This window comes from Bos indicus, chromosome 11 (genome assembly GCF_029378745.1).
Source record: "Bos indicus isolate NIAB-ARS_2022 breed Sahiwal x Tharparkar chromosome 11, NIAB-ARS_B.indTharparkar_mat_pri_1.0, whole genome shotgun sequence".
Classification (NCBI taxonomy): Eukaryota; Metazoa; Chordata; class Mammalia; order Artiodactyla; family Bovidae; genus Bos; species Bos indicus.
In genome coordinates this window covers 102279991-102292961 of record NC_091770.1, presented here as the reverse complement: position 1 = coordinate 102292961, position 12971 = coordinate 102279991, and the positions used below count along the sequence as shown (strand labels likewise).

The 12971-nt window shown below is 52.5% G+C and overlaps 1 protein-coding gene across 3 annotated transcripts in view; it reads right to left on the bottom strand.

Annotated features, from left to right (window-relative positions):
* The window catches only part of CFAP77 (cilia and flagella associated protein 77), a 152071-nt gene that overhangs the window by 58784 nt on the left and 80316 nt on the right, over positions 1–12971 (bottom strand). For all 3 annotated transcript variants that reach the window (XM_070799496.1, XM_019971055.2, XM_019971054.2), the window contains exons 2-3: positions 2249–2348; positions 1271–1499 (exon numbers count right to left, since the gene is read on the bottom strand). In XM_070799496.1, coding sequence (XP_070655597.1) covers positions 1271–1499; positions 2249–2348 — 329 coding nt within the window. The remainder of the gene's footprint in view (positions 1–1270; positions 1500–2248; positions 2349–12971) is intronic.

Here is a 12971-nt window from a genome sequence, read left to right as displayed (position 1 = left end):
CCAGGGAGACAGGAAAGCTTACTAAAGAGAGGATGCTGCATTGAGCTTTGATGAACAAGTAGGTTTTACCAGGTAGGACGGTGAGAAAAGGCAGAGGGAAAAGCATACAAAAGTATGGTGGCGGACACTGTGGGAAACACACGTCAGCTAAAATAAATAAACATAGAAGCCCCATGTGCTCCAGCAGTTCCACTCTCGGGTATATATGCAAAAGAATCGAAAGCAGGGACTCAAGCAGATACTCGCACACCCATGCTCATAGCAGCGCTATTCACAATAGCCAAAAGGTGGAAGCAACCCGGATGACTATTCTGAATCGATAAACAAAATGTGATATAGTTTGGACTATTATTTAGCCTTAAGAAGGAAAGGAATTCTGATCCATGCTACAGCACAGATGACTCTCAAGTACGTTATGCTGAGTGAAACACGCCAGACACGAAACTCTGCCGTGCTGGACAACTGCTGTTTTTGCCTGCCGTTGTGTTCTGTTCTTATCCTTCTGGGTCAGAAGCCCTCTTTCCACATCTTTTCCACCGTCAGCCCATATAGATTGTGGAGACTGATTCCAAGCAAGCTCCCTCCAACGAGGGGCCAGGGGTCAGGCCTGACCCATCAGAGCATCAGAATCCCCTGGCCTCAGTAACTGGAGCAGAGGCAAGACACGGTGACCCCGGCCTGGCCAGTCAGTGTATTTTGCGATTTCTACTCGCCCCTGCGGTTGGGCCAGGGACAAGCACGGTACTGAAGTCGGGCCAAAGAATCTTAACCTCAGGCTTTTATGGTTCCTTTCCACCGAGGTCACTAAAAGCACAGGATCTAAGGATGCAGCTGTCCCTGGCCATTTTGCCAAGTGAGGAAGAAGCTTATCAGAGACCGGAGCCAAAACTGGGAAGCACAGCCAAGTCATGGAGAGGCAAACATGACATTGCCTGATTGCCTAGATCCGGCTATGCCTGAAGCTCTTCCCTTTCACTCATGTGAGCCAATAAATTCCCCATTAAAAAAAAATCCAAGTTGTTTGAGACTTGATTACATGCAACCACATTATTTTATAGAATGTCACACATTCCAGAGTTGGGACGTGGGTCACATGTCTGCCTCTGAGCCAATCACCGTGAAGGTGGTTTGTGAAATACGCTGATTGGCCAGGCCTGGATCACTCACCCCTCCCTGGAGTCCAGAGTCCCACTCCCGCATTGTTCCTGACCGTGAGCGCCCTGTCACCGCCCCGGTGAGGGGATGGAGCGTTGGGTACCAGCCATCTTACCGTGCCCGGATCCCGAATGTCATATTTGGGGGGAGGGAGGGCGGTTCCTTCTTGAGGCGCCTGTCATCCTGGTCACTGATGCGGATGTCGTTGAGCTGACGGTAGTGCAAATTCTCCCGGGCAGTGACCAGGCCAGCCTTCACGGCCCCTCTGTTCATGGCAATATAATTCCGGGTCAGCTCGTGGGGGCAAGTCGGCTGCTGTTTAAACACGTTCCAGTGTCCGATGGCTGAGGGCAGGGAGAGACAGAGCCAGGGCCACCAAATCAGTCAGAGAGGTAAAGCAATCATGGCATCTCACTGGGAGGAAACTGGGGCACAAATATCTTTGATTAACCCAGAACCCGTGGAGGGACAGCCCTGCTCGGCTCCCCGGAAAGGGAGGGGTCAAGATTCCCAGATTCTAGTCGGGGCCTGAGCATCCTTCATGGAGCTGGGCTTGCCCATCCTTGACCTCCTTTGGGGCTTCCCTGGTGGCTCAGCAGTAAAGAATCTGCCTGCCAATGCAGGAGGTGCAGGTTCCACCCCTGTGTCTTCTTTTGTCAAGAAGATCCTCTGGAGAAGAAATGGTGACCCACTCCACTATTCTTGCCTGGGAAATCCCACGGACAGAGGAGCCTGGCAGGCTGCAGTACGTGGGGTCACAAAGGGTCAGAGACTACTTAGTGACTAAACAACAGCAGCCGTAGGCCTCCTTTGAGCCATCAGAGGGCTGGCCCTGACCCTGCCCATGCTTGCAACTCAGAAGGTGCAGAGCACAGTCTCCTGCCTGGGGACAAGGCTCCACACAGTCAGGGACCCTTGCTATTTCTCTGACACATTAGACCTGGACCCCGTGTGGTCCTGTCCTTTTCAGCTAAGCTGACTTGGAATCATGCTGCAGGGCAGACCCCCGACTCTTTTCCTGGAGCGTGGCCAGCTGCCATGTGGCCTGGTTAGAGGGCTCAAGTCCCTTTGGCGACCAAGGACGCTTGCTCACCTTCGGGGACCCCTCCATCCAGTCCCCGGATGTAGAGTCCGTAATTAAAATTAATTCCGGGCAGACTGCAGCTTCTTTCCCGGGGCTTCCCGAGCTCAGCCTGTTGGGGAAGGACAGAGGCACAGGTCAAGAGTGGGATCTCAGACCCAGGGTGTTACACTGAAATCAGTGGCCCCAGGGTCTGTGGACGATCTCAGCGTGACTGGGGTGTGGACCGCCAACGCCCCTGAGACAAGCGCTAAGCGCTGTTGGGCGTTGAGACACACCTTGGGGAAGCCTGCCTGCTGGGCTCCTGCTCAGGGGCGGGTGAGGAGAGCAGAGTCAGGAGGACCCTGGTGGTAGCGGGTGGTTGGGACCCAGGCCCTGAAGGAGGAGGTGCATTTATGAGGCAGGAGAGGGCGGCACAGTCCCACACCGAGCAGCCGGTCTTGGGTCCAGCCCAGATCCGCCCGCCTAGTGCTGCACACAATGTATCACGGAGATGGATGGAAAGACCTGGTTCACGGAGACTCCACTGGGGCCACCCCCCGAGGGAGGGGGCATCTTCCTCCCTAACCCTTCACTCCTAGCTGGACCCTCAAATCCTTGTCCCTGGAGCTGCCTGGGGGCGGGGGAGGGGGCCTGCGGTGACAAGGCCCACTGTCACCCTCCTGGCGGCAGGACAGCCATTCTCACTCTGCGTCTCGGGTCAACTCCTCCTTGACCCCACAGAAGGGGTTTGTGGGGATGAAATTGCTCTGTGATCAACCACATCGATTTCCCCATTGTACAGGTAGGGAAGCTGAGAACCAGAGTGGCAGGACCATGATCCTCGGCTCCTAAAGGACAGGGCCGGGTGTGACGTGCAGATGTGTTTGGCCTCGGGGTGAAGCTCTTTTAAAAATATATATATATATTTATTTATTTATTTTTGACTATGCTGGGTCTTCATGGTTGCATGGGCTTTTCTCTAGTTGCAGAGACCAGGCTTCTCACTGTCGGGACTTCTGTTGCGGAGCACGGGCTCTAGGGCACATGGTCTCAGGAGTTGTGATCCACAGGCTTAGGTGCTCCAAAGCATGTGGGATGTTCCCAGACCAGGGATCGAACCCATGTCTCCTGCATTGGCAGGCACATTCTTCGCCACGGAATCAGCAGGTAATCCTGGTATAAAGATCCCTCTTAAGCACAATGCTTGTGCTGCCTCTCTGTAGACGAGCAGCTAGCTCCCTGGGCGCAGGGGTCCTACGGTGCTTAGAACGTTGCTGCTCTTCGTCAGTGGGCACCTGCCGAGGTCTGGGTTCTCCATCTGCTTCTTTTACTTAGTCCTCACGGCTGCCCTGTGAGGCAGCCCATTGCTGTCCCCATTTCTCAGATGGGGAACCTGAGGCACAGAGAGGTCAGACAGGCGGCACGAAGCCACCCAGGAAGAAGCGGCAGAGCTGGGGTTGGAACCCAGGCTGTGTTCTCTGGCCCACATTCAGATCCGCCTGCTAAAGAGATACCAGCCAGGGGTGCATGGCTCCTGGTGCCATCAGGCCTGGAGGCCGGGGACTTTATGAGCTGGGTGGGTGCAGCTGCTTCTCCCACCCCCGCGGGCCCCAGGCTCCCAGTTGCAGGGTGTTAAACCCCCAGGACTTCACTGCTCCAGCCTCACCAAAGACTGTCCAGTGGCTCCGTCCTCACCCTTTCTCCAGTCCCATCAGTCTCTGTCCCCAAAGATTGGGCTCCCAGAGACCTGGGTGCACAAAAGTGGATGATCCAGGACCACCCACAACGGCTCATCACTGCCTTTGGAATAAACCACTCCCTTAGCCCAGCAGTCTGGGCCCTGCACTTTCCAACCCACCCATCTCTGCAAGTTTGCCCCCAACTCCCCAACGTGACCCTCAGACTTGGGCACATCAGACCACTCCCGACCCTGAAGGGTCTGCAGGCATCCCAGTCGCTTTTGCTCCTGCCTGCCTTCCCTTTTCTGGTTCTTATTCTTCAAACTTACTGGACCCCTCCGGCTCACAGTGGCTTCTCCCTCCTCTGGCTCCAGTAACTCTTCCTATATGTTCTGTTCATTTGGATAAGCTTAGAATTTAAGTGACCTCAGTTTCTAGGCATGCACATGCAGGCCAGCCTGCCTGGATTATAAATTCCTATGCATCTAGAACCATGACTTCTGTCAGTTTCTTTTTCCTGGTAGCAAGTAACCAATGCTCACTAAATGCCTGAGATTAAAAGCTGCCTCCACCAGGAAGCCCTCCTGGGTTGCCCTCAGTGCAGACAAACTTCCTTGTCTATGGCCCCATCGGGCCCTGAGCTCACATTTAGGGTGGTCCAGTGGTTAAAGACTCTGCGCTTCCAGTGCAGAGGGCATGGGTTCAATTCCTGGTCAGGGAACTAAGGTCCAACATGCAGCATGGTCGAAAAATTAAAAAACCATAAAACAAAAACAAGAAACAGAATTACACACTAGAAACAGTAGAACTGCTTCAGCGGGGACAGGCTATGACAGTGTGGTGCTTGGTGAAGTCAGTCACAGAGGACCACATATTGTATGATTTTATTTCATGAAATGTCCTGAATAGGCAAATCCATAGAAACAGAAAGTGGATTAGTGGTTGCCTACGGCTGAGATGGCAAAGGGAGTAGAATGATTTAGGAGTGACGGTTAAGAGGTATGAGACTTCTTTCGGGGTAATGAAAATGTCCTGAAATTAACTGTGGCGCTGGTTGCCCAATCCTGTGTATATGCTGAAAGCCATTGGATCGTATACTTTAAATGGGTGAATTGTATAGTATGTGAATTATAGCTCAATAAAGCCATTAAAGGTTACAAAGTAGTGTAATTGGGTTATTAATTGTGTGGTGATCAGTTTAATGTCTGTCTCCGTTGGTAGACTGTCTGCTGTCCTTCTTTCTTTCTTCTTTCCTTCCCTCTCTCTCTGTCCCTCCCTCCCTTCTTTCCTTTCTTTCAAGGTTGATTATTTTAAAAATAGACTTTATTTTTAGAGCAGTCTTGGGCTTACAGCGAAATTGAGCAGAGATTCTCAACACACCCCATAGAGAGTATTTATTTCCACCCCTGATTTTCAAACCGATCAGCAGAGAAGAGATACCGGTAGAGAGGGGTTGATCGAGTGAATGAATGAATGAGCTGCCTCTTTGGAGACACGATCAGTTCTTTGCTACCCACCGCCTCACCATTTTCCTCCCTCTTCCTTCTCATCTCGGATCCCAGGCCTCGACCGTCCTTGAGAACTAGGAGTTCTGAGTTTCAGGCAGGGGCCTCAGCTGGGTGGTTTGTTTTGATTTCCTTCTACATGATTCACTCAGAGCCGCAGACAAAGCCCTGGCTCCTCATTTGTTTATGAAAATGATGTGCCCTCTCCAGTGCCGGCGAGGGAAGTTAATGAAAACGTGACTTCTCCGGGAGAGGCCCCGCCTCCCTCCCGCAGGTGCAGGTGGGCCGACTTCCAGCTGGCAGAGGATCGACAGACAGACTCCATGGCTGCCACTGGGCAGGGGGCGGTGGAGAAGGAGGCGGGGGGAAAAGCGAGTGCCACCATCTCCACGCTTTTTAGTGACGGTTGCCCAGGAATCAACAGCGGCCAAAAACACTGAAGCCTTGGGCTGCAAAAATCATCCCAATGGGAAAGTCACTCATTCGTTCCCTGCACAAATATTTATTTTGCATTTCCTCTGCACCAGGCTCTGTGCCAGGAGTTGCAAGGTGAACAAACGGCCCCCTGCCCTTACGAAATTCATTATCTTGCTACAAGGACAAACGGAACAAGTAATGACAACCAAGGGCATCAGAGGGTTTGACAGGGGAGCACAGACTGCCTCTAGCTCTGAGAATGTGTGAGTCCACAGAGTGAGAGAAGGTATTTGCAATACATACATCTGACAAAGAGTTGTTATCCATCATATATAAAGAGCTGCTACAGATCAATGAGAAAAAGGCAGGCGATCCTATATAAAGACAAGAAAAGACTTGAATAGGCCTTTTATTAAGAGGATGTCAAGGTGGCCAGGACCCCTAAGTCAAGGTGCTCAACCTCTGAGGATTGCAAAATAAAAACTCAGTGCTATTGGTAAAGATGTGAAGTAACCAGAACATTCAGGTGCTTGGTAGGAGTGTAGATTGGTACAAGCACCACAGAAAACTGTTCAGCAATACCTATTAAAGCTAAACATATACCCACCAATGACCCAACAATTCCCTCCTGGACACCCAATGGGGATGTGTGCCCATGTCCACCCAAGCAGATGTCTGAGAATGCTCACAGTAGCTTGATTTGTCATAGCCAACCACCAAAATGGCCATCCCAGGTGGATAAAAAAGTGGTGACAGATTCATTCCATAGAATACTCCACAGCAGTGGTGCTTAACTGGGGGCAGTTTTGCCCTCCCAGAGGACATTTGCCCATGTCTGGAGACATTTGTGGTCGTCACAGCCAAGGAGTCGGCACTGCCCTCTGTCCAGTGGGTAAAGGCCAGAGGTGTTGGCCAACATCCCAAGATCCACAAGACAGCCCCCATCCCCTTAACAGAGAGTCATCTGGCCCCCACGCCAGTCGGCTGAGGAGCTGCCCACTGCAACAGGGATGAAAGATCAGCTCTACAAGCCATGCGTGGTTCTCACTCAGTGTGGGGTGAAAGGAGCCAGACACACAAGTTACACACTGCTTCACGTGGATGAAGTCCAAACACAGCACTACTAACGTCTGGCTTTAGAAGTCAGGAGGGTGGGTACCTTTGGGGCAGGGACACTGGCTATAAGCAGCACAAGGAGGCTTTGGGGGTGTTGGTCCTGCCTGCCCACCTGGTGTGGGTGCCCTACGAGGTCCTGTCCGCTTCCATCCTGCAAAACCCGTTTGTCTGTGATAGTGGCCACGTGGCGCAAGAGCAGTGGGCTCCTGATATTACCTTCATGCTTGATATCCTACCCTTGGCAATTTAATCCTTTAGGTTCATGCTGTGTGTCTCAGAGTCCTTGCATTCACATATAAACACCCTAGATGTTGTGCAGTTGCTCAGTCATGTCCAACTCTTTGTGATCCCATGGACTGCAGCACCCCAGGCTTCCCTATCCTTCACTATCTCAGGAGTTTGCTCAAACTCATGTCCATCGAGTTGGTGATGCCATGCAACCATCTCATTGTTTGTCTCCCCCTTCTCCTCCTGGCCTCAATCTTTCCCGGCATCAGAGTCTTTTCCTCTAGGGAAATACCACAGAGGAGCAGCGTATTCACCCATTACCAGCTCAGCTGCCCAATGACACGGGCTAACTGGGCCCACCCTGGTGCTACCACCGCCAACCACGGCAACATCGTAGTCATGGTGACTGTGGGCCGGGCTCCATGGAGGCGCTTACCCTTTGTACCCCTAACAGTTAAGGCAGCCCTGCAAACTACACAGCTTTTCGGGTGGGAAAGGGAGGCCTGGACAGCTGGACTTGTTTGCCCAAAGCTTTACCGCTAATGAGAGGCCACGGCTGGATCTGAACCCACATTGGACTCCATGTCTTTGCTGCCCCTTGGCATGTAGCATCAATTGCCCGGGATTCTCCATTGTCTTTCCCTGTGCGCAAAGTCAGCTCCCCAGACTGGATTTTGCTCATGTTTGCATGACGCCCTCTGCACACACAGAGGACATGAGTAGCCATCTGTCCAGGAGAGCCCTGGGCACAGGCACCGTTTGCTGTATAGACTGGGGGTGTTGGGAAAAGCTATCATTTCAGTGACCTGGACACGGGACAGCTAAGTCATGCCTGGGTCAGAGCTGGACAGGAAAGAAGATCCAGCTCTTGGGTTGGCATTTTTGGGGAGAGCCGCTCTAAAAACGATCCCAGTGGGGCAGCCAGGGAGAACAGGAGAGCTGCCGGTCCTTTGAGGGGCTCCCCACAAGCAGTAAAAGGACCAGCCAGAGGTGGGTTGGCCTGGCACCGACTCTGGGCCTCCCTCCCCAATTTGTCCAGAGGGGCTTTCTAGAAGCCTACAGAGAAAAGCTGCCTGACAGAAGGGTCTGCGGTTCCCTGGGCAACTCAGGGGACTGGTTAAGGGCTGACCAACAGGTGCCCAGAGGAGCTCCTGACTCTGACGTAGGCAGACAGGCTGTGAGTCGTGGTCACAAATCAGCTCTGACTGGACACTTGGGTAAACCAGGCGGTCTGCGCATTCAGCCCAGGAGAGGATGAGAGAGAGCGCTCAGCTGGGATGGTCAAAGGTTCTGGGGCAAATGCACAGATGTTGGGCCATGTGAAGGCGGAGAGCACCTGCCCACAAAGGGGTCCCCAGAGACCACCTTGTTCTCTTTATAACAGAAGTAAAGGAAACAACAAATAAGAGCGAATATTTCCTGAGCATCTGCTGCATGCAAGGCTCAAGTTATACCCTGTGACCTTGCTCATCAAGCCCTATTAGTGAGCACTTCCTGTGTCCTGAGAGCTTGCTGTACTTCTCCCTGGACTCTCCCAACCCCACCGGGAGGTTGTTCTCCCATTTGACGGGTGGGAAAACTGGAACTTAAAGAGCTTCCTACTTGCCCAAAGGCACCCAGGTGGAAGTGTGTGCCAAGTCGCTTCAGTCGTGTCCAACCCTGTGCGACCCCATGGACTGTGGCCCGCCAGGCTCCTCTGTCCATGGGGTTCTCCAGGCAAGAATACTGCAGTGGGTTGCCATGCCCTCCTCCAGGGGGTCTTCCTGACCCAGGGATCTTACGTCCACCTGCATTGGCAGGTGGGTTCTTTACCACTAGTGCCATCTGGGAAGCCCAGTAAAGGGAAGAGCTGCAGTTAACCTCCGCCCCCTGATGTCATACTTCTGCGCTCACCCTCAGCAGCCCCTCACAACCACTCTAAAGGGAGGTCACATTGTCCCCACTGGACAGATGGGGAAATCGAGGCTCAGAAAGGGATGGAATGGCAGACGCCTTTCATTTCCCACCGCCCTCCCCCCACTGCCCCGCAACGCTAAGCCCTCCTTGTATTTCTCGTTCTTATGGCTGACTTCGAAGACATTTCAAGCACGACACTCAAGGTCTTTTCAGAGGCGCACCTTCACTTTGCACAACGGGGAACTGTGAAATACTGGCAGCTACTCGGATCTGGGCTCCTAGAGGGAATCCTTGTCCTCGTGGTGGTTAGACTCAAGAGGCGAATGTGGGAGATAAATCCCCACCCTGGGTCTGGCCGCCCTGCCCTTCTCAGCCATTTCAAACTGCGCCTTTCTCGGAGTTTGCTCTGTCGCAGAGTGGTTTGGCTGGAATACAGCTCTGGGTGACAGCTGTCCCCATCAGCAGACAGCTTCATTAAACCTCATTAAGATGTCATCCCTCGCTGCCTTGCTTCTCGTCTCCCAGCTCTAATTAAAACCATCTCGCTCCCCGTCCCAGGGGGGGTCTTAGGATTCTCTGGTCTCCTTCTTGCACGGCCGCTCCTCTCTGCTCCCCAACATCGAGGACCAAGCCCTGGAAATCCACGCTGAGATCCAGGCCAGGCAGGCAGCCCCTGGCCCAGAAGCCCCCTCAAAGCAGCCTGTCGCCAGCCTCGGTACCTCTGGGGCTTTCCGGAGGTAAGTACAAGTGGCAGGTACTGCCGGCAGGCTGCCTCTGGAGTCACCGGAGACCCAGGAAGGAAGTACCAGGGGACAATTCAAAAAAAGTGACCCAGCCTTACAACTCAAGTGTGACGATTCTCCACCCCGTACGCTCTTAAAAAATCCTTAACTTGCCCCCATTTCTCACCAAAGAGGTAAAAATGGGTGAAATTAACTGGCTTTGCTTCTTGGACGGTTTAAACTGGATCTTGCTCTGCACAAACGAGCTGGTGGTCATTTCCAAGATGGGTTTTCTGCCTGGGAGCTCAATGCCTGAGTTCCAGACCAGTCTTAGGTGTTCATCTGTGAGGACCGAGCCCCCCAGGGGAGTCACTCCCACCTCCTGGCAGCCACAGAAGGCTGTGACTCATTAACCCTCTAGTCCAGAGTCTCAGCTCAACGAACGCTTCTCCAACAGTTGAGAAGCCTCCTCTCGCTTTCCCGCATCCTATTAAAGCGTAGTTCTGTGAAATCCCACGGTTATTGCCTGGTAGTTATTAAATAAATATCTGTATACGGCTCTGCCCACACCCACGCACGCACACACATCCCATCTTGCTCGCGGAGGGGGAGTTCATTATTGTAAAACAACTTAAGATCCTCGAATGAAAAGCACAATATAAATGCAAATTGTGATCACGATTAGCATAGAGGATATTTATTTATTTCCATAATGAGAACCTCAGATAAACAATCATGTGAAATAAGGTGCATTATGCATCAAAGGACCCCGGCGTCGTCTCAGAAGCCGGGTTCTTTGAACCGTGCGTATTGTGTGAGCAGCAGTCGAACATCGCATAACGATACTAAAAAGCCACACACCAGAAGACCACATCCATATATGATCAAAGGCATCGAAAATAACGTTAAGTGGAAAAAAAATCAACGGGATTCAAAAATTTACATATACTATTGTTACGAACACACAGAAAAGAATTCATTGAAAAAAAAAATACTGGAAGTAACCATAAGAAGGTATGTGTGAGGGTATGTCCTTAGAGATGGGGCCTTTGCGCGGGGGGCCAAGGGTGGGGGCTGGGTATTGAGACTTTATTTTTATAATTAAAAAGGCAGAGTTAAAGCCAGTTTCTATTTTCTGTGTTCCCTCCCGCCAAGCATCAGAGTTACAGTTCTTCTCCTGGGTCATCACTACTCTGCTGCACTTGTGTACTGGGGGCTGAACTGGCTTCCCCAGGTCAGGGGAGGAAAGGAGGGGAGGGGGAGCCCCAAGCCCATAGGAAGATGTGGAAAGCCAACGTATTGATGTCACAGAGCTGAGACCTTGCTCTGCCAGTTCCTGTGTGACCTTGGGCAAGTCACTTGACTTCTCTGGTCCCCATCGCTCACCTGTAAAACCTCCCTGACTGAGGACTGGAGCCCAGTAAGCCAGTGGTCTCCATTACTGCTGTCACTGTTGCTGTTACTGGGTCAGCTCACCAGCTCAGGTCAAGGGCGGTGCAGCCCGGGCAGTGCAGACACCTATCCAGGCCCCACTGAACCTGCCCGGCCACCCCATGGGCCCCTGCCTGGTTCCCATGCCCCGGGGCCGCCTGTGTTTCGCTGCCTGCCGGGGTTCCTCCATCCTCCACTCCCCGGGGCAGCCCCGGCTCCCTTGGTGCTGCCAGAACCGTTGCTGCAGCTGATGTATGGCCCTTGGTGTGCGAGGCGGTCACAGTGATAGGGCCCCGGCGTGTCCTCCCCTCCCCCCTCGACAGCTTGAAACCAGGTCCTTCATTTGCATTTACATGATCTCGCTGTGCAGCTTATGAGATCGAGAGATTTATTTGCTACTTAGCTTGATGTTTGATTACACTCAGAGAAGGCAGCGAGCAGCAAAGTGCACGGATGCCTCGCTCTGAGCCCGCGGCCTCGGGGGGCCAGTAACTCAATAGCGGGTTTAGGTGGATGAGGGGGAAATGCTGTGCGTTTCGAAAAAGGCAAATATGAGAGGTTGGAAGGAACAAACACCATGATTTGGATTTTTTTTCTTTTAAAGCAATGAAAGTTGACTAGGTATCCTCTGAGATTATGAGCAGACCCAAGCCACATTCAGGAGGCAGCTCACTGTCCTGGGAGAACTTCCTCCTGGGCAGCATCAGAATCTCCCACAAGAGATGCTGCCTCTGCTGTTGGGAGGCGGCAGGGACGGTTCAGAGCAGGCTCTCGAACTGGAATGTCCGGGTCAAAAAGGGCTCTGTCAGTTACACCTGCGTGGTCTTGACACAGTCTCTCAACTGGCCTGCACCCCAAGTTCCCTATCTGTAAAGTGGGGGAGACAACACCCCATTTTAGGTCTGCACCTGAGATAGGCAGACGAGATGCTCTTGGCACCATGGTGGATGAGGAGCGGGTACCTGATAAATGAAGCTGTTATGGGCACGACTGGCCATTCTCTGAAGACACAGTGGATAAAGCTAAACGCCCTGGTGGAGAGAAATCACTGGGTGTAGGGCTTTGCTAAGTGTTACTCACCTGTTTTGTGATTTATCCGTCGTGTAGGGTTTAATCCCAGACTCCCAACAGTCCAGCTCTGGGAGCGCACAGCTGGGGCGAGCTCTAGGAAGGCAGACTCGTTTTCCTAATGGTCTGAGCTGGGCGTAATTAGGAGCAAAGATCTGCTGCTACCAGCGTATTGTTCATCACATCCCAGCTCCAGACAGAAATCATTTGGCACCTTACTGGGACTTTACAATTTGGTGCTTAAAAACACAAGTTTGGGGGCTCCCCTGGTGGTCCAGTGGTTAAGACTCTGTGCTCCCACTGCAGGAGGCACAGGTTGGATCCCTGGTTGGGGAACTAAGATGCCTTATGCTGCTGCTGCTACTGCTAAGTCACTTCAGTCGTGTCCGACTCTGTGCGACCCCATAGACGGCAACCCACCAGGCTCCGCCGTCCCTGGGATTCTCCAGGCAAGAACACTGGAGCGGGGTGCCATTTCCTTCTCCAACGCGTGAAAGTGAAAAGTGAAAGTGAAGTCGCTCAGTCGTGTCCAACTCTTAGCGACCCCATGGACTGCAGCCTACCAGGCTCCTCCGTCCATGGGATTTTCCAGGCAAGAGTACTGGAGTGGGTTGCCATTGCCTTATGCTGCAGGGCATAGCAAAAAAACAAAAACAAAAACCCACATAACGACAAGAACAAAACAAAAAAA